Genomic DNA, 20343 nt, shown 5'->3' with positions numbered 1-20343 from the left:
GGCCCTCCCCCCGTCAGCTGATGGTCACGTGGGCTGGCTGCCGGGGCTGTTTCCTGAACGCCGCGGATCCGGCGTTGCCGGCTCGGGCGGCTCACTATGCGTGGTGGGCAGGGCGCAGAGCGGGCACCGGTGCTCCAGTTCACCAACTGCCGCATCCTGCGCGGTGGCATGCTGCTCAGGTGCGGGGGCGCGGGGCGGGGGGTCGGGGCGGGGTCGGGCCGGCTTGCTGAACGCCTGCCACTCCCTTCCGTCTGCAGGGAGGACTTATGGGTACGTGGGGGTCGTGTTCTGGATCCTGAAAAGCTGTTTTTTGAGGAGCGGCGCGTGGCCGATGAGCAGCGGGACTGCGGAGGCTGCATCTTGGCCCCGGGCTTCATCGACGTGCAGATGAACGGTGCGGCCCGGCGGGGCCAGGGGACCCAGGGAAAGAGCCGTGAGCACCATGCAACCCCTTCTTTTCTGTGGCCACAGGTGGATTTGGTGTTGACTTCTCCAGGGCCACGGAGGACGTGGGTTCGGGTGTCGCCCTGGTGGCCCAGAGGATCCTGTCCCACGGTGTCACCTCTTTCTGCCCCACCCTGGTCACTTCCCCACCAGAAGTTTACCATAAGGTGAGGTCAGGTTCCTGTCCTCAGGCAAAGAGGGGCCCAGGTGCAGCCAGCCCCTTAACTTTCATGCCCTTCCCCCACAGCACACTCCCTGGCAAGGGAGCTTGGCCTCCTTTCCAGTTGGTTGTGGATCCCACCCCGGTGGCGTTTCTCCCATCAGTTGCCCCTCTTTCTAGTCTCTACCCGCTTTGCGGCTGGCTACAGGCTGGCTACACATTTGCCTCTTAGCATACAGCCACAGGCCCTTCCTACCCTGATTAGCCATCTCCCGGCCTCAGGACCAGGGTCTCTGGGGACTCAGGATATAACCAGAGACGCTGTGAGGCTCTTCTTCCCCTAACCTGCCTGTGGTGTATGACTCACTTGAACCTACCTTCTACAAAGAGGTGCTCCCTCCATGCCTAAGCTACTCTGTCCTGAATCCCCCACCCTCCTTCGGTTAGAAAGAATTCTCTTATCCTTGTTTGGTTTTCCTTCTAGTTTTAACTTGAGTTGGTTCTGCCTGCATGTATATTGTCTTTTACAGGATCATTTTCATGTAAGTTTGTGTAAATCATGCATCTTTATTTCATAATACTTAACTATCTTAAAAACGTGGGTATTCTCTTAAGCAACCACAATACAATTGATGAGTTTAGGAAATTATCACGGTTAGTCATACTGTAATGGAGCCGGTCCATTCCCGTTTTGTCGGTTTTCCCAGGTGGTTTTCCCTTCAATACAGGATCCTTTCAGATTGGAGAATGTGTGACTGCCCCTGGGTCCCTTTCTGGATGTATGGACACACAATCAGAGCAGGGAGCTATGAGGGTAGTGTGTGAGCTCTGAGTTTGGTGCTTCCTGGGCTTGCTTCTGGCTTCCTAACTTGTCACATGAAAGACTCAGGAAAATCTTACTTCTTTTTGAGCCTCAGTTTCCCCGAAGTGGGAATGATTAATCTCAATCTCTTATGGTGGTAGAGTGCTCGGCATAACTTGGTGTGTATTAAGCGCTGAGTAAGTATCAGCTGGGGATGTCTTTCTAGAACTATCCCACAACTCTTTCACAGCAAATGTCAAAAACCAAACTCACTTTTCCACTGCCAACAGGAACCTGGTTCTCTTAGCCACCTTCCCAAGCTCTGGGTCGTGCCAGCTGTCTCTTGCCCCATGATACCCCCTTCTCACCTGAAGAGCCTCTTTTTTTCTCCCCAAGCACATTCCAGCAAACTCCAAGTGACCTTCCTCCTGCCCCCAAGCTCTGCCTGGAAGGCTTTATTCTCCTGATAGCCAGCTGCTCCCATGCCACCATTGCCACCTCCTCTTCTATGTCTTGCTTCAGCAGCAAGTCTGCCCAGCATGATGCAGAGAGCTGGCTCTTTTTCCTTGAAGGAAGACTCTAGTGAGTAGTGCTTGTGTTTGTTTCCTGGCTGCCACTGCAGTCCAGTACCTTAAAGACTGTCTGACAAACTTTTCCTTGGAAGGCAGAGTGCAAACTGTTGATGGTAGAGATTGTAGAGGGCCTTGGATGTGAAAATGTAACACCAGTGTAATCTTAGAAACCAGAGGACCCTTGCCCCATCATGCATGCTTCTTCCTCCAGGCTCCTTTCACACACTGAATTGCCTTTGCCAGAAGTTACCCAGATCTTTTGTCATTAAGATCTGCTTCATTGATACCACCTCCTCTTTTTCTGATGTGTCCTTTAGCCCTGCAGTTTGCTATCCTTCCAAGAGGCAAATCTGATGGCATTGTTTCCTGCTTCAAGCTACTTATCTGCTGAGTTGAGGTTAGGTACCTCCTCAGGGGTGGCATCCTTGCCATCCGCTCTGGCCCCACATGCCCTCCACATTTTTTACTCTTCCAGAGGCTTGCCTGCATTCTTTGTTTTCTGATTAGTGCTCTCTTACTTTCCTTTTCAAAACTCTATTCTAGGAAAATTCAATCTTGTTATAATTTTTAACCTGTAATGAAATTATATGTCCACATAGCTTGGAGGGAAAAACAGAAGACCCTTGCCCCTAACCAGGTCTTACCCTAGGCTTCATCACTATCGCTTCCAACTCAGCTCTTCTTCTTCTCCTTTTTTTTTTTTTTTTTTTTGGTCTTTTGAGGTAGGGTTTCACTATACAGTTCAGGCTGGCCTGCAATTCTTAGTGATCCTCCTGCCTCAGCCTTCTCAGTGCTGGAATTACAGGTATGTGCCACCACACCTGGCCCTCACAACACAGCTCTTCCTTTTGGAATTTACCCACTTATCTCACACATATGCTGGCTTTCTACTTGCATTTTTGGTTTAGGGCAATATCTATTGTGTCCCACTGGGAATGTTGAGGATGAACATTAGCCTTCTCTAATCTACTTCCAATCCCTTTTCATTATCAAATAGTTACCAGTAACTTTGATTAGATCTGTATTGCTCAGTCATTGGAGCTGTATGAAAGTTACATTTTCTTATCTGCCAATTCTGCTTTCCCTGGAGTTAATATTCTTTGCTTGTTTTGTTTTTTGTTTCTGCTTTTTCCAGCTACTAACGCACCTGCAGGCTTCCTGCTAGTTGTCTCCTTTCAGGCAATTTACTTTTTCTTTTCTTATTTTGAGACAGTATCTTGCTATGTAGTTCAGGCTGGTGTTGAGCTCTCTATGTAGCCCAGGATGGCCTTGAACTCATGGCAGTCCTCCTGCCTCACCCTCCCAAGCTCTCAGGCAATTTAGATGCGATACAGACTCCATTAGTTTTGTCTTCCCGCTCTTTCTAGCACTAGCTATTGATTCACCAGAATCCAGCTGTCCTGGGAAATCCTATGCTCTCTCCTAGAGCTGGGCTGGGGGCAGTATTTCTTGGCCTTTACTACTGAGTTTCTCATGTCCTAGATCCTCTGTCTTCCTCTTAGCTGCTTTACAGTTTTAGTGGAGTATATACTTCAGTAACTTCCAACAAAGAGTCGTGGGAGGGTAAATTCTTGAGATTACAAAGTCTGAAAGTGACAATTCTGTTGATCCTTGGCTTAGCTGGGTTAAGAGTTATAGGTGAGAGGTCATTTTTCCTGAATTTTGTTTGTGTCTGGGACCTGTGGCCTTGAGAATGCTAAGTTTGTACTCAACCACTGAAATACATCCCCAGCCCAAAGCTCCTGGGCTCCACCCAACATTTTAACTCTTTTTCTTTTTGAAGCAGGATTTTGCTACGTTGTGCAGGCTGACCAGGAACATCTGGGCGCACACTATCTTTTCAAGTAGATGGGACTACTACTGTGCCTGGCTTCTCCCCCAGAATGTTAAAGGCAGTGCTAAGATTGTCTTTGAAATTCCAGGGTAACTGCTCAGAAGCTGTTTGATCCCTGATCCTCTGGGTGATTGATTCTTCTCTGTGAAGCTTGCACAATCTGTTCTCTGTCCCTGGATCTGAGGTCTCAGAAGAGCATGTTGTGGAGATTGAGGAGTGTTGACCCATCTGCTGTTTGCTGAGCAGTCCTGTCAAGGTGGAAGCTCTGCTTTGGAGTTTTGTTTTTCTTGAATTATTTCCTTGGTTACTGTTTTTTTGAGACAGGGCCTCGGTATGTAGTGCAGGCTGGCCTATGTAGCCAAGGCTGGCCTCAAACTCATGGTGATCCTCCTGCCTCAGCCTCCCTAGTGCTGGGATTACTGGTGTGTACCACCGTGCCTGGCTTCCTTTGTGACTTTTCTGTTTGTTATTTTATGGGAGTCCTACTAGTCCACTGTTGGGTGTCCTGGCCACACTTATTTTTCTGTTCTTCTCCTCCTCTTCTTTTTTTGGATTCTACTTTCTAGATACTTCCTAAGGTTTTATCTTCCAGTTCTCTTGGTTCTCTTGCTTTGGTGCTTGCATATTTTTAGTTTTAAAGAGCTTGTTTTATTGCCCCCTGAATGGACCTTCATTTCTAATATCCTGTTCTTGCATCATGAATCCAAGACCTCTCCTTGCCCTGAGAGTATTAGTGATGGCTTTTTGCTGTGTACTCTGCTCTTGGTGTCTGCTTTTCTCTGCTCAGTCTTCTTGTGGGCTGCTTCCTTGCATGCTGCCTGGGAAACTGTGCTGCATTTGAAGGCTGACACTAATAGGCTGCTGAAAGAATCCAGCCTTACAGCGCCTGCCTGGCAAGCGCAACGTTGTGAGTTCAATTCCCGGTACCGGAAGAAAAAACCAAAAAAAAACCAAAAAAAAAAAAAAAAAAAAAAGAATCCAGCCTTAGGATGGGGGTGCTTCTTGGGGGACACCTACAGGTCAGGATCCCAGGGTCCTGACTCGGGCTTGTCAGATTCCCTGGGAAGTCTTACTGTTCTACTCCAAGGGAACAGGCCTGGCTGGTGAGAGCCTTAAGGACATAAACTTTCACTTAATTACCTGGTCTTCTGTTGTGTTTTGACCTACCCCACCATAGAGGCCTTCTCTTATCTGGACCTACTTGAAACAGGAGTTCCAGGGACCCAGCTGTACTCCAGTGAAGTTCCTTCACTAGTCTCTTGCCCTCTCCCCTCAGCCCATTTCTCCCAGTGCCAGGGGCTGTGGTATTCTTTATTACCTCGTGGGTCTGCCCAGATCTGTTCAATGTCTGGTGTCCAGCTCTCAGAGTCTGACTGCCTGTCCCTCATTCTCTTTGTCCTGTAGGGTTTAGGTCTTAAAAGCCCCTCGCTTTTGTTTTTGGGGTGGGTTCCAAGGGAGGGCACAGCCAGATCACCATCCTTGTCCAGCTCTCACATCCCATGTATTTGCACATGCTGGAAATACGTACCTTTGGCTGGATTACCTGGCCCTTCAGCCCCTGAGACGGAGTGTGAGCCTCTGTCTCCTCCCCGTGCTGTGAACTTTGTGATCACAGTGGCTGCTGAGTTCTGTTGGCGCCTGCACTGAGCTCTCCAGCTTCCAGCCCCTGCCTCTGTCCTGCTGTTCTTGTGAGCCCTGAGCTGTAGCTAAAGGAGGCCAAAGTGATTCTTCAGGGATCCCCCCAACACACACACACACACACACACACACACACACACACACACACACACATTGCATTTTAACTTCTACTGGGCAGAGGCTACCCTTAGGGGCCAGGGCAAGTTAGAGCTGCTCTGGAGCCCAAGCTCCTGCCTGTGTGACCTGGGAGTGTTGTCATGTCTTGGTCCTCAAGGCCTCAGTGTAGGCCACTTAATAGCTCTGTTTCTGTAATTTTTTCCCGCTCATGACCACTGTGGGGTGGGAGGCAATGGCCCTTTTCTAACTCCTGAGGGGAGGCCAAGACCCTGACCTCTGAGCTGGGACCTCTGACCTTGGCTGGGCTGTGACCTCGGGGTGCTGGGCCGCAGGGGCCAGGGCTTTAACAGCTGGTTCCCCCCAGGTCCTTCCTCAGATCCCTGTGAAGAGTGGTGGTCCCCATGGGGCAGGGGTCCTCGGTGAGTGGCTGACCCCCTCCCCACCCCCATCTTGGGAGGCCCCTCCCTCTTTAGAGGTACAGTTGGGGAGGGGAGGTGGGCAGTGGTTGGGCTCTGGGGTGGGGGTTCTTACTGGAGTCACCCTCATCCCCTTTCCTTAGGGGTGCACTTGGAGGGCCCTTTCATCAGCCCAGAAAAGCGGGGCGCACACCCCGAGGCCCACATCCGCTCTTTTGAGGTCAATGCCTTCCATGATTTGCTGGCCACCTATGGGTCCCTGGACAACGTCCGCATTGTGACGCTAGCGCCTGAGCTGGGCCGCAGCCACGAAGTGATCCAGGCACTGACAGCTCAGGACATCTGTGTGTCCCTAGGTAAGGGGGTCATCTGAAGTCGCTGGGCCTGTCTGGGGTCCTGGGCTGGTAAATAGTCTGACCCCCAAGTCCCCCACACAGGGCACTCAGTGGCCCACCTGCAGGCCGCAGAGGAAGCAGTACAGAGCGGGGCCACCTTCATTACCCACCTCTTCAACGCCATGCTGCCTGTGAGTGCCACCCCAGCCCCTGGGTAGGTGGGGACTCAGTAGACCCTGCTGTCACTTAGGCAGTTGTCTCCTCCTGTTTTGCCCAGTTCCACCACCGTGACCCAGGCATTGTGGGGCTCCTGACCAGTGACCGACTCCCCCCAGGCCAGTGCATCTTCTACGGGATGATTGCTGATGGCATACACACCAACCCTGCTGCCCTGCGGATTGCCCACCGGGCCCATCCCCAGGGTGAGCCTCTGGGGAGGTTGGGCCAGGTAGGATGGTGACCAGCAAGGTCCTGAAGCACTTTCTTACCCAGGGCTTGTACTTATCACTGACGCTGTCCCTGCACTGGGCCTGGGCAATGGCCGTCACACCCTGGGACAGATGGAGGTGGAGGTGGATGGGCTGATGGCCTGCATCGCAGGTGAGTACTCACTGTTCTCACGGAGGAACAGCCCCTTGGCTGACCACACAGGGAGGCAAGAACCTGGATACCCTTTGCCTGCCCACCAGACCCCCAGATGTACAGTCCCCTGAGCCTGGCCTCTCTGTCGTCAAGGCACCAAGACACTGTGTGGCAGCATAGCCCCAATGGATGTCTGTGTCCGACATTTCCTCCAGGCCACAGGTCAGTGGGCCAGTATGTGGGTGGAGGTGTGTGTGTGTGTGTGTGTGTGTGTGTGTGTGTGTGTTGAGGGGCAGGAGCTGGAGGGGAGGTGGGCATGATGAGAGTCCTGCACCAACTTCCTCATTTGCCTCATCAAGGGGGTTCCCAAGGTTTGAAGGGGGCACTGGGATTGTGGACAAGGCAGAGAGGAAGATGGTGAGGTTACTCAAGCTGGCGTTGTGGGGAATGAAGCCAAGGCCCCCAGGTAGAGCAGGGTCTCTCATGCTGTCCACGTAAGGTCCAGGGCTAGCCCTGTTGAGTGGCAGGACTCTGCAGGGTCAGCATCAGTGGGCCGGTGGAGGGCAGAGTGGTGCTGCAGGATTCGGGGGTAGGCTGTGCAGGGATGTCCTGAGAGAAAAGGAGAGCAGGTATCTGACAGGCCTTGAGGCTGGATGTCATTCTGCAGGGGGCCACCAGGGTTCATTGTGCTGTTTAGGGCAAATGGGTGGGGAACAAGGGGCAGTAACAGCAGGGGGACTGCTCAGGAGTCAGGAGATAGCTACGCCCTGGCTCTGGTAAGGGCGCAACAGGGAAGAAAGGATGGTCACTTGACTTCTTGATTACAGGGGCAAAATGCAGAGGGCCTGGGCATTGCCTCTTTACATGTAGAGGGCTCTCCATGGGGCCCAGGAGGTGGTTGAGAGTCCTGTAGACAGAGTGCTTTGTCAGGGAGGACAGGGTCTTTGTAGGGCCAGGAATGTGAGTGGGCTCGAGAAGAGAGTAGTAAGCAGTGTCCCCAAGTTGGGAGAGGGAGGGTCCTTTTAACCTGATTTAGAGGCCGGGACTGTCCCCCTTTGACCTCAGCCCCAAGATTGGGGGCTTGGAGCTGTGCACGGGGCAGGGGCCATGGACTATCACCAAGCTGTGTCCCTGGTCAGGTTGCAGTGTGGAGGCGGCCCTGGAGGCTGCGTCCCTGCACCCTGCCCAGCTGCTGGGGCTGGAGAAGAGGAAGGGGACCCTGGACTTCGGTGCTGATGCAGGTAAGGCCCCATGAAGGTGAGGCCCGTGCAGAGGCTGGGACAGGCCCAAAGTGGTAGTCTTCCCTGGATCCCAGCTACCTGGTGGTCACTGTAGCTTCCATTACCGCCCCCCTTTTCTTGTTTGCTAGTCTTTCTGGCATTCAAGGTAAGGCCAGGAGCTGGGCATAGTGGTGCTGCCTGTAATCGCAGCACTTGAGAGGCTGAGGCTAGAGGATTGCTGCTAGTTCGAGGTTAGCCTGGGCTACATTGTGAGTTCAAGGTTAGCCTGAGCTATATAGCCAGACCCTGTCTCAGAAAAAGAGGAGGAATTGTCCTTTGTCCCTGACTGTGAGGAGTTGAGGACCTTTGTTAGTCTTGTGATGGGTCAGGATGTCCTGCCCAAGTGGTATCCCTGGGCCTCAGTTTTCCCACCAGGCTTAATTGCCTGGGAATGACTCCACTTGGGGGTGTGAGGCCCCTTCCCAATCCCTCTCACCCTCTGGCTCTGCCCCAGACTTTGTGGTGCTCGACGACAGCCTCCATGTCCAGGCCACCTACATCTCAGGTGAACTGGTGTGGCAGGCAGAGGAAGCCAGGCCATGACCTCAGATCTCGGCTGGAGAGGACGCCTGGCCAGCCCCAGCTGGACACTGATCGGGAGGGCATCTGCGGGAGCTGGTCTCCAGGGAACAAGTTGGGAGCCCCATCCCAGATTGGCATTCATAGCCCAGAGCTAGCAGCCACCCTGGAGGCGATGGCTTGCATAAATGAGCAGCAGGATTTGCCTTGTCTCCGGGTTTTGCTTGTGCTTCATTTGGGGCCTCTGGGGAAGATGTTCGTGGCTTGGGGCAAGAACAGTTGGATTCTAGGATGTGGAAGAGGTGGCTGAGTGGTTACAGCAAAGGACTGCTAATCCAAAAACAGGTGGATTCCTCAAGGGCCTCACTCTTAGGCTTGATTTGCCTGAAGCCACACGAGAATGTTAAGAGCCAGGTGTGGTGGCTCACCTGTAACCCCGGCACTCAGGATCGCTGCAAGCTTGAAACCAGCCTGGGCTACATAGTGTGTTCAAGGCCAGCCTGGACTATATAGCAAGACCTTGTCTCCAAAAACAAACAAAAATGTGAAGAATTAAGAGTGAGGGGAGGGAGGGAGGGGGAATTCTAGTCCGTGCCCCAGTAGGATGGGTGGAAGCCATTGATTGGTTGGAGGGCTGCAAGAAGAGGCTGTGACTATGACAATAGGTAGCTTCAGAAGTTTGCTTACTGCCTCTGAGCTGGCTGGGCAGAGTGAAGGCCCCTGGCCTGGTTCTGGGTCTGGGCACCTCCAAATTCTCACTTCACCGGGAGTCCACACTGGTTTTGGGATCCCAGATCGCCCAGGACTGAGTGCAGGGCTCAGTGGCCCAAGGGCCTCCAACTTTGCCCCAGGGTCCCTGGGTACTGCTTTCTATCCTGCCTGGCCTGCCTAGTCCTCAGGTTCACCGTCCAGCACCCTTTTGGGTAATCGAGGTTCCATTTTCTCTGATGCTGGCTCTCAAGAATCCCATCTGCTGACTCGATCCTTGCACGTGAGGAGCTCTCCTCACCTGGTCTGTGGTGGCTACCCTGTCTGGTGCTGCCGTGTCAAGGTCTCACAATTGCCCTGGACCCTGTTTGCCCCCTGGAACTCACGGTAGCCCTCCTGCACCACCACACGCAGTGCCTTTAGTGTCATTTAGGCAGTGCTCCCGAGGCTGGTTTCCCCCTACTTTTGAGGAATTTGTGCTTTCAGGCTCCATGGATAGCTACAAGTTGGCAGACTTCAGTGCCCTCCTGGATCTGAGGATGGTTTTGACATGGGGGTCAGGTGCCAGGGAGTGGGGTCAGATCTGGGAATGGCATCTTAACACTTCCCTTTTGGGTCCTGGGGTCAGTGACCCATTACCCCTTTCAATATGGTAAAACGGTTTTACCTATGCAACATGGTAAAACTATTCCTTGGTGCAAGAAGCTGCAGACAGATTTTCCAGGACATTTTGAATGTGGCTCCCATCAAAGGAAATATCTTCAGACCCAAACCAATAAAAAACGATATCTAGCCTCATGTTTGAGGGCTAACAGCATGAGAAGGGCAACTGTTGGGGAAGGGGCCACCCACAGGGGCTCAACAGGTCTTGGTCCATATGCCTCGGGATACACATTGTCAGCCCAAGACAGTGAGCCTGGGGATGCCTGGGTCTGCCCCATGGCCTCATGCCTTCTGTGTGGCTGACCAACCCCTATAGGGTGTCTGGTGCCAAAGACCGGCACAAATGTGGGCTATGTACCTGGCGCCAGCAGGCCTCACTGCAAGTGCTTAATGAAAGTTAACTCCACCTTTCTGCCAGAAACTCAGAGAAGGGTCCTATTTGTCATTCCAACTTTGGTGTACCAACAGAGGAGCTGTCCTGGGGCTGAATTACATAGGGATACCCTGTCACAAGCCCAGGGGCCCAGAACTTGTATTGCTGGGGTGAAGACAGCCATGTGGATGGGAAGGGGTTGGGATGGTTGGGGCATGGTGTGGGCAGGAGTCTGGAGCTATTGTGGGAGTTTAGGTTTTGTTTGAGGTGCAGGGGCAGTGCAGGCAGGGTTGTATTGGTTTTTAAAATATAACATGTTGCCAGGTGTGGTAGCACATGCCTTAATCCCAGCACTTGGGAGGCTGACGCAGGAGGATCACCGCAAACTCGAGGCCAGTCTGGTCTACATAGTTCAAGGCCAGCCTGGACCACATAGTGAGATCCTGTCTAAAATCAGTAAATCAAATAAACATTTTACAATCAACCATTTGTTGGAGTGTAGTGCTGGAGATGGAACCTGGGGCCTCACACATGCTAGGCAAGTGCACTACCACTGAGCTACATTCCCAGCTTTTTATTTCCTTAATTTTTTATTTTATTTTATTTTTGTCTTTTTGAGACGGGGTCTCGCTGTGCAGTTCAGGCCGGCCTTGTGCTCGCTTTGTAGCCCAGGCTGTTCTCTAACTTGCGACGATCCTCCTGCCTCAGCCTCCCGAGTGCTGGGAGTACAGGTATGCGCCACGATGCCCAGCTATTTTCTTAATTTTTAAATTAATTTTTGAGAGAAGGTCTTGTTGGGTAGTTCAGGCTGGCTTTGAACTCCCTATGGAGCCCAGGCTGGTGTTCAATTCGCAGTGATCCTCCTGCCTCATCCTCCTGAGTGCTGGGATTACAGGAGTGCGCCAGCATGCCCTACCCATTCCCAGCTTTTTAATTTTTATTATCTATTTTTTTATTAGGGAGATGCTGAGACAGTGTCTCCCGTCTCTCTGTGTAGTCCAGGCTGGCCTTGAACTCAACAAGTTACCCCAGGCAGGCCTCGAACTTGGGATCTTCCTGCCTCACCCTTCCCAGTAGCTACTGCTCCAGGCTTCTATTTTAACTACATTACAGTGTACAAATCAGTGGCACTAATCGCACACTCACAGTGCTCTGCACCCTGTCACACTATCCATTTGCGAGCGGGGCACCTGGCAAGTTGGGCGGCACGGTGCTGCGGCGTGTGCATCCCACGAGCGCCACCTGGTGGCCGTTCTGTGAGCAGCGGCCTCCTGTGCGTGGGGCGGACCTTCGTAACGAGGGTTCTAGCCCTGGAGCTGATGACCCAGTCAGGTGCTTCCACCTCCAATACTCAGCGTCCCAAGCCTCTGGGTCATGTGCTTGAGACCGGACACTGATTCCAGGAAAAGCTGCGGTCTGGGCCAGAGACACGCCTGCTGAGGGAGGGAGTGTGCTTCGAGCCAGCGGAAGGACAGGTGGATCCACTGCGTCTGAGTGCTCTCACTGCGGTCTCCCAGAGCTTTTCTTGCTCAGCGTTTGCCTGGAGTGCTGTGGGGCCTTCTCCGAGGCCCTCTCTGGACCTTGTCCTCCCCACAGACGGATCCTACCCCTTCTATCAGAGTCGTGTACCAGTTCGTCTTACTACATGGGACTGCTCTTTTGCTAGTGCCATGACTATTTTTAAATTGAGCAAGCAAGTGGAAAGCTTCCCAGGTGGGACGCCTGGGTCAGTCTCATGTAATGCATAGTGCTCAGCATTCTCGAAGGTGGATGTTCCACAATAGGACACCCTGCTCGCTCGCTCTCCCTCTCTCCCTGCTCCCCCCTACACAGCTGACGACTTGCCATGGATCAGGGATGGGCAGTTCCGGGGACTCAGGTACTGTAGGTTGGTCTTCTTGACTTTGTGGCTTCTTTATCCTGTGTGACCCCAGGAGACCAGAGAAGGCCCTTCTGTGAATTTCCTGTTGCTGCTGTAACCAGGCACCACAGAACTGGTGGTTTAAAGTAGCAGAAGTAAAAACAATAAATAAATAAAATAGCAGAAGTGCTGGGCATGGTGGTGCACACCTATAATCCCAACACTCAGAAGGCTGAGGCAGGAGGATCACTTCGAGTTTGACCCCAGCCTGAGCTACATAGTGTGTTTAAGACCATCCTGAATTACATAGCTCGGAAAAAAAAAAAAAATAAATAAAAGCAAAGCAGAAGTTAAAATAGCAGAAGTTCATGACTTTATGGTTTTGGAGGTCTACGTCAGAAATGGGTCTCAATAGGCTGATATCAAGGTGATGAGAGATCTTTGCTTCTCCCCAGAGAAGAGGCAGGGAATCTGCTTTCTGGCCTGTTCTGTTTCTTAGAGGCTGCTGGCTCTTTTCCTCCCAGTTGTATCACAGCAACCGTGCCTCTTCCTTGCTTGCTTTCCATTCTTTGTGACCCTGTGGCTATATTTCCTACCTCTGTGCCAGGATAACCCTGGCTACTCTGCCTGTCACCTGAGTAGCAACTGTAAACCTCCTCGTCAGAGAGCAGTGGTGAACCTATGGCACGTGTGCTGCAGGGGGCACACAGAGCCCCCTCTGTCAGCACAGGAACCAAGTCACCCCAGCAGCCGAGCATAACCGTTTTTTCTAAACGAAAATCTCATGGTTCAGGTTTAATTGTCATGTTGGCACTTTGTGATAAGTGACTGCATTTTGGATAACAGTTTGGACACTGCTTTTAAAAGGTTCGCCATCACTGCCATAGAGCATAGCAGGTAGGGGGATTAGGTGGTGGGCATCTTCCGTGAGGCTGTTACTCTAACTTCAATACTTACTAACGTTGGATGTTTTCAACCTTTGAGATTTTAACCGGTTTTTGACTAAGCCCACTTTATAACTAGGGAAGTTGAGGTTTGAGGAAAGCGAGTTAAACTTGCAGGAGATCTCATGCAACTGTCTGCTTCCTGACTCTCAGTCAGGTTTCTCACTTAGCACCATTTAGGAGGGGGGATGTGAATTCGCCCACGTGGCTTGGAAACCACTGGGTCCCTTTGTCAACTCTCACCCATCTAAGGGTCTACAGCTATGAGCAAACACATATTGGGAGCTGTGAGCATAGTGACCACTGACCACGGGCCAGAGGCTGGTGTTTGAGAATCCCCCTCCTCTCCTCTGCCTGCACGCTCACTGGTCTCCCTGCGTACCTGTTTGCCCTGGGACCCCTTCCCTAGACCCTACTTAGATGCTGCAGGGGAGCCTGTGATACAAAACATCAGGCCTCCACCTGCTGGGCTCTTTCCTAACTTGACAATTCAGTGCCTTTTTGGCTTATCCTTCTGTTCTTGTTCCTCCTGTCTCTACCCAAATGCTACCAGGTGGGAATGCTGCCGTGCCCTTGGCTAGCCATGTTAGTCAGCCTTGAAGCTAGCCCTCATGATGCTACTCCTGCAGATGGACATGGCAGATGTGGTGGTTTATCTTTTTTTATGTAGTTTTTAGTACGTGTTTGCTATACATAATGATTGCATTTATTGTAGGGAGTTTGTACCTACATAACACACATTTTAGCCTTTTTTTTTTTTGTCTTTTTGAAACAGGGTCTCGCTATGCAGTTCAGGCTGGCCTTGTGCTCACTTTGTAGGCCGGGCTAGTCTCAGACTTGGAACGATCCTCCTGCCTCAGCCTCTCGAGTGCTGGGATTACAGGCATGTGCCACCATGCCTGGCTTCCCTCCAACTCTTGATCCCTTCCCCATTTGAAAAAGCTCTATTTTGAGTTTTCGTTGATTATTCCCCACCCTTTCATTTTGAGATAAGGTCTCTCTATGTAGTTCAGGCTGGCCTTGAGCTCACTATGTAGCCCAGGCTAGCCTGAAACTCATAGTGATCCTTCTGCCTCAGCCTCCCTAGCGCTGGAATTATACGTGTGCACCACCATGCCTGATTCTTTTTTTAAATCTTCCCCTCCCCCCATCTCTTGTTCCCCTTTCTATTTGAAAAAGATCAGCCGAGAATGGTGGTACATGCCTGTAATCCCAGGGAGGCTGAGGCAGGAGGATTGCCATGAGTTTGAGGCCAGCCTGCACTGCATAGCAAGACCCTGTCTCAAAAAAATAAAGGAAGGAAGAAAGAAGGGAAAAGAAAAAAAAAGGGGGGGGAAAGAAAAAGATCTCCCTACTTACTTTTACCTATCCTTTATTTTGCTCTTTATTTATATCTTGAGTTTCGCATATAGGGAAAATCATGTGATATTTAAAGTTGTGGGTCTGATTTATTTCGCTTAACATCGTCTCTGGGTGCATGGTTTATCTTTTCTGAAGTTAGGTTATAAAAGGCACCATAGCTTCCGGCTTTGGTATGACCTCTTTTCTCTCAGATCACTTGCTCTGGTGAGAGCCAGTTGCCACTCCATTGCCCTGGGAATGAACCAGTTTTTTGGAAGTGGCTTCTCTGGTCCCACTCAAGCCTTCAGATGTCTCAGCCCTGAGGGAGCCTGAACCAGACCACCTGATCTGGCCCCTAGCTGGTTCTGGACTCCCAGAAACCAGGAGATAATGAGTGTCTGCTGTTTGGGGGCAACTTGTTACAAAGAGGTGGGAATAGAACACCCTCACTGGGATCCCTGGGGACCCCCACATACCATGAGGTTGTGGAAGTGACACGTGCCTATCATCAGTGCACAGAGGTTCCTGTTTCCTATAGGGGAGAGCGCATACCAAGTGCAGCCAGTGTTCTGTGCATGTCAGGGGTCTCCCACCCCATCACGTTCTAGGCATCCTCCTTTCCCTCCATCACCCCACAGTGTCTGGCCAAGTCACTGTACCCTTGGCTATATGCCGTCCTTCAACCGCAGACAGGCTGTAGGCAGGGAAGCAGGGGAGAAAAGCGAGTGAACAGCCTGGGTGACAGACCGTGTGAGCTCGCCCAGTGTCTGTTGTCCTGGGATGGGCAGCCAGACCCATGCCCTCCTGCTCCAGGGTAAGAGGAGCTTCCTGGCCAGGCCTGGCCTGGGTCTCACCTGGCTGCCATCAGGCCCCCAGAAGACTGAGAGCTGACCTTCCTCGCCTTCCCCTGTGCCCTCCCCATTCTCCCTCTGCTGCCGACTCAGCTAGCTTCTTCAGGGTAATGGCCTCCCCCCCTCCCCTCACCCCTTCCACTGAGACTCCCGGCAGCTTCTCCTCCACCCACTGCTCCATGTGCTCCCCTGAACACTGTGTACCTTCTCCACAAGTCTCTTCGCCCTCCCTCCTTCCGTTTCTCTGGGAATTACTCAAGAACTACAAATTGGTACAGTAACTCATATTCTTGCACAAGTGAGAGGTTCTAAGAATTTCCAGGAAGAAGATATGCCATTTGTTTGTTTGTTTTTTGAAACAGGGTCTTGCTATGTAGTTCAGGCCAGCCTTGAACTCACTACTAAACCCAGGCTGGCCTTGCACTCACAGTGATCCTCCTGCTTCAGCCTCCTGAGTGCTGGGATTACAAAGTATATGCTACCATGCCTGGCTATCTTTGTGTGTGTGGTGGGGAGGGAGGGAGAAATATACCCAGTCATGAACATAGGTTGGATTTTAAGTTATATACATCTATATTGTTATTCTGGTTTTTTTTTTTTTTTTTGTAGTACCAAGGATTGGACTCGGGATCTCCTGCACATGAGGCAAGCACTCTACCACTGTTACATCCCCAACCCAGTGAGCTACATCCCTGTCCATTCCCATTTTATTAACTTTTATTTTCATCAATGTTTTAAGAGCTCAAATAGTCTGGGTGTGGTGCTGCCCACCTGCAATCCCAGCTGCTCAGGAGGATCACAAGTACAAATAGTATTTGAGGAAGAAAGCTCAGAAGTTCAAGGCAATGCTGGGCCTGGTGGTGTAGGCTTGTAATTCTAACACTTAGGAGGCTGAGGCAGGAGGATCACTACAAGTTCTAAGATAGCTGGGCTATATAGTGAATTCAAGGCCAGCCTGAACTACATAGTGAGACCCTGTCTCAAAACAAAAGGGCCTGGGATATAGTTTAGGGGCCCAGTGCCTACTTGGCCAGTGTAAGGTCAAAAGTTTGATTCCTGGTACCAGGGGCTGGGGATTTAGCTCAGCGGCAAAAGCGCCTGCCTGGCATGCGCAAGGTCGTGAGTTCGGTTCCCGGTATCGGAGAAAAACCAAAAAAAAAAAAAAAAAAAAAAAAACAAAAACAAAAAAAAAAAAAAAAAAAAAAAAACCAAAACCAAAACAAAACAAAACAGATTTCTGGTACCAAAAAATTTCAAACCAAACCAAACCAAATCAAACTAACAAGTTCAAGGCCAGCCAAGGTAACTTAGCAACATCCTGTCTCAAAATAAAAAGGGGCAGGGATATAGCTCAGTGCAAAGGCCTTGGGTTCAATCCCCAGTATTATGGTAGTGGGGAGGATACAAGAATGAGTAAATTCTAAAAAGCTTATAATGAAAAATAGTGGCTCCTGGCTTATTCCTCTGAACTTACATCCTGCTTACTACCGGTCCAAATGTTTTCCTTGTTACCTATGTCTGTCTTTCTAAATTTCTTTATCTCTTCATTTGTGGTTATGTTACCTTTCCATTGAAGAGATGAGGATTCCGCTCTCAAACTTACCCAAGTACTGGTCTCCTGTTCAGGCAGAGTATACTGATTACTGGTTGAGTCAGTGTATTTGATCATAAATGTGAATAGCACGCAGCAGAGTGGAACGAAAGCAGGTGTGGACTGTGATTGCGCTTCCTTTCTGGTAGAGCTGTTGTTTTGGATTTTTTTAATTGTCTCTTTGTTAGCTTTCCATGTGGAGCAGCCTTTCAAGCTACTGAGACTACAAGTGCATGTTACTGTATCTGGGTTCATCTGTGTATTTATTTATTTATGTATTTTGGTCTTTTTGAGACAGGGTCTTGCTATGCAGTTCAGGCTGGCCTTGAGCTCACTTTGTAGCCCAGGCTGGTCTCAAACTTGCAGCGATCCTCCTGTCTCAGCCTCCTGAGTGCTGGGATTACAGGTGTGCACCACCACACCCGGCTATATTTTTATTATTTTTATTTTCTCACAGTACTGGGGATTAAACCTCAGAGCCTTACTCATGTTAGGCAAATGCCCTACTACTGCATTCCATCCCAGCACTTTTTTTGAGGCAGGGTTTCAATACATAATTTAGGCTGGCCTTGAACTCAATGTGTAGCCCAGGCTGGCTTCAAACTCCTGGTGATCCTCTTGCTTCAGCCTCCTGAGCACTGGGAGTACAGGTATGTGCCACCACACCTGGTTGAAAAATTTTGAGACAGGCTGTAGCTAAATTGCCTTGGCTGAGGTTAAACTTGTGATCCTCTTGTCCCTCCTTAATAACTCCTGTGCACTACCACGTTCAGCAAGATTTTTATTTAAAAAAAAAAAAAAACAGTACTTTTGGAAATAAAAAATTGGGCTGGGGTTATAGCTCGGTGGCACAAGCGCCTGCCTGGCAAGCACAAGGTCCTGAGTTCGATTCCTGATACCAAAAAAAAAAAAAAAAAAAGGAAATAAAAAATACCATTTAAAAATATGCAGGAACCAGGTGTAGCCCACTAGTAGTAGAGTGTATGCTTAGCATTAGTATGTGTGAGGCCTTGGGTTCAATCTCCACCATCAAAAACCCAGCAGAAAATACTGTGATGCAAGCCTGCAGGTAACAAGGATAATACTAACTTTTAAAAAGCATCATTACGGGTGGGCGTATGCCTGTCATCCCAGAACTTGGAAGGCTGTGTCAGGAGGATCACTAAGAGTATGTGGCTACATAGTGAGTTCAAGCCAGCTTGAACACCTAGCGAGACCCTGTCTAGAAAATAAAAAGTCCATCGTTATAATTATCCTAATTAACATTAAGAATCAATAAGTAAAAAACCCACGAAACATTTACAGGCAAAAACAAAACAAAATTCCAAGAGTGCCACTAAGCTGCTGTTGACAGCTGCCGCCGGCGCGTTTCCGCCTAATGAATGACTGTTAGCTCAAATCTACGTGATTACGCGTGACCGTGGAACTCGTCGTATCGCACTCAGCGTGCACGCAGGGCAAGCCCGGACTCGGAGTCCCAGCCCAGCCTCGCCACTGCCTGGGCTTGACCTTGTCCAGGAGGGCACCGAGCCTCAGTTTCCCCAACTGGAAGCAAGGATGACAGCTCGGTCCGCCCCTCCCGGCCCCGCCCTGGCGGTCCGGGATTGGTTTGCGCGGTCTCCTCCTCCCCAGGGAGGGCCGGGTCCCAATCCGGAAATGCGACTAGGGATAGAGGCGCCCGTGACGAGCGATGGCGGGCTTGGCCAATGGGTTTGGGAGGCGGCAGCGGCGCGGCGGAAGTCCAACCCTGCGTCGCGCGGGGGCGGGGCGGTGCCGGGGGCGGCGGGTGGCGGACGGCGGGGCGGGCACAGGATGAGGGCGGCCATTGCTAGGGCTCCGCCGCGGGGAGGAGGACGCTGAGGAGTCGCCGAGGAGCGCAGCTCTGTGGGGGAGGCGCCCGCGCCGACGCGGGGCCCATGGCCAGGACCACCAGCCAGCTGGTGAGCTCGCGACGGCGGTGGTGCGCGCTGGTCCGTTATTCGCGAGCCCCGCGGCAGCCCAGGTCCGGCGAGGAGGGGCGGCCGGGTGCCTCGGCCCGGGCGGCGCCTCACCTGCGGCCGGGCTGGCGGGCTGGACTGTGGGGGCCAGCAGAGGACGCCTTTCGGCCGCAGCGGGGAGCGCAGGGCCCGGCTGCGCCGGTCGCTGGGTGGCTGGGGCTCTGACAGCGCGGAGGGCGGAGGAGGCTGGGAGGTGTTACCCGGCCGGGCGGGGTGGAAGTGCCTGGAAAGTTTGTTTTCTGCTCAACTCTGCCTGGAGCCAGTCTCTGCTTACCTTGCGGAGTGTCTGCGGAGGAGCCACTCCAGGCCTTCATCTGAACCGGGGTCCCGGGAAGCAGAAGGTGCGGTATCCTCTCCTAGGCACCTGATGCTCCCGGCCTGGTTTCTCAGTTCTTGATTAGGGTGCTGTGGCATCCTAGGGTACTCTTCTCTCAGCCAAGGCGTTTGAGTGCCCCTGCTGCTATTGGCTCTGCTGTATGAGGTGGGAAGCTCCGGGAGGCCGGGCTCTGAGGCCTTACCGAGGGGAGCGAGAGCTTGACAGAGAGGAGGGATTTGGGGGGAAAAACCCAACCACTTGTTGGATGAAATATTTCTGTGTTTCTTTTTGTTGCTAAAAGTATCCTAAAGGTTTTTATATGTACCCTTTGTTAAATCTTGGAACCATGTATATCTTGTGAGGTGGGCGATAGAGAATGTCACATAGCCAGCAACATTGGTTCAAAAGACAAATCCTCTCGGGCTGGGGGTATGCCTTGAGTTCACTCCCCAGCACCAGAAAAAAAACTAAAATCAACAGCAGCAATGAAACAACAATAAAAATGGAAAAATCTTACTGAAGACCCGAAAAGCTTACTTAGCTTCTTATCTTCCAGGATGCAGCTTTGTGGTAGGGCTTCTTAATGGTTTTGGAGGGTCTTCGGCCCTTTGGGAATCTGACAGAAGGTATAGGACAGGTCCTCGTTTGCGAAGTGTGCACAGCTGCACAGAGTTTTGTAATTACTTCAGGAGGCTCTTGAGTCTTCTGCAGCTCATCCATGGACTTAGGGTACGACTTTGTATTGTAGAAATGAGTGATAATCTATTTATTTATTTATTTATTTATTTATTTATCTATCTATCTATCTATCTTTTTTTTTTTCGTTTTTTTCCGGTACCGGGAACCGAACTCACGACCTTGCGCTTGCCGGGCAGGCGCTTTGCCTCTGAGCTAAATCCCCAGCCCCAATGAGTGATAATCTAAAGTGTAAAAGAAGGAGGACCTGTCCAGTTGAGAGAAATAGAGGCAAAAGGAATATCTTTGCCTCTAAGCACTTAT

At 51.2% G+C, this 20343-nt stretch overlaps 2 protein-coding genes across 8 annotated transcripts in view; both read left to right on the top strand.

Moving 5' to 3' along the window:
* The first annotated feature begins 15 nt into the window (after window positions 1-15).
* Amdhd2 (amidohydrolase domain containing 2) lies at window positions 16-16138 on the top strand. 4 transcript variants are annotated; one of them, XM_013517944.1, is made up of 11 exons: window positions 16-179; window positions 258-394; window positions 472-611; window positions 5932-5986; window positions 6127-6339; window positions 6421-6509; window positions 6596-6740; window positions 6811-6918; window positions 7054-7122; window positions 8040-8141; window positions 16050-16138. In XM_013517944.1, exons 1-11 carry the CDS (start codon window positions 97-99, stop codon window positions 16082-16084), a joined length of 1176 nt encoding a protein of 391 aa, XP_013373398.1. In that variant the 5' UTR covers window positions 16-96; the 3' UTR covers window positions 16085-16138. The 4 variants fall into 4 exon arrangements, with proteins under 4 accessions (XP_013373398.1, XP_013373397.1, XP_013373396.1 ...); XM_013517943.1 differs by having other exon boundaries at window positions 7008-7122; window positions 16050-16068; XM_013517942.1 differs by lacking the exon at window positions 16050-16138 and adding an exon at window positions 8635-8721 and having other exon boundaries at window positions 7008-7122.
* Window positions 16139-18795: 2657 nt separating this feature from the next.
* Window positions 18796-20343, top strand: part of Pdpk1 (3-phosphoinositide dependent protein kinase 1) — an 87782-nt gene continuing 86234 nt past the window's right edge. For 2 of the 4 annotated variants that reach the window (XM_005391417.2, XM_013517783.1), the window contains exon 1: window positions 18796-18971. In XM_005391417.2, coding sequence (XP_005391474.1) covers window positions 18948-18971 — 24 coding nt within the window. In that variant the 5' untranslated portion in view covers window positions 18796-18947. Of the gene's footprint in view, window positions 18972-19041; window positions 19370-20343 lie in introns of those variants that run through there. The other 2 variants (XM_005391419.2, XM_013517782.1) reach the window with 2 other exon arrangements.

The sequence above is a fragment of the Chinchilla lanigera genome, unplaced genomic scaffold (assembly GCF_000276665.1).
Source record: "Chinchilla lanigera isolate Chin_1 unplaced genomic scaffold, ChiLan1.0 scaffold00041, whole genome shotgun sequence".
NCBI classification, from domain to species: domain Eukaryota; kingdom Metazoa; phylum Chordata; class Mammalia; order Rodentia; family Chinchillidae; genus Chinchilla; species Chinchilla lanigera.
This window is presented reverse-complemented; position numbering and strand designations above follow the sequence as displayed.

Excerpts from the sequence above, each read along its gene's own strand:
- Amdhd2 (XM_013517941.1), top strand. The coding sequence starts at position 97 with ATGCGTGGTGGGCAGGGCGCAGAGCGGGCACCGGTGCTCCAGTTCACC. Across the intron at positions 180-257 it reads CGCGGTGGCATGCTGCTCAG|GGAGGACTTATGGGTACGTG; the intron begins GTGCGGGGGCGC and ends TTCCGTCTGCAG. Across the intron at positions 6,340-6,420 it reads GGACATCTGTGTGTCCCTAG|GGCACTCAGTGGCCCACCTG; the intron begins GTAAGGGGGTCA and ends TCCCCCACACAG.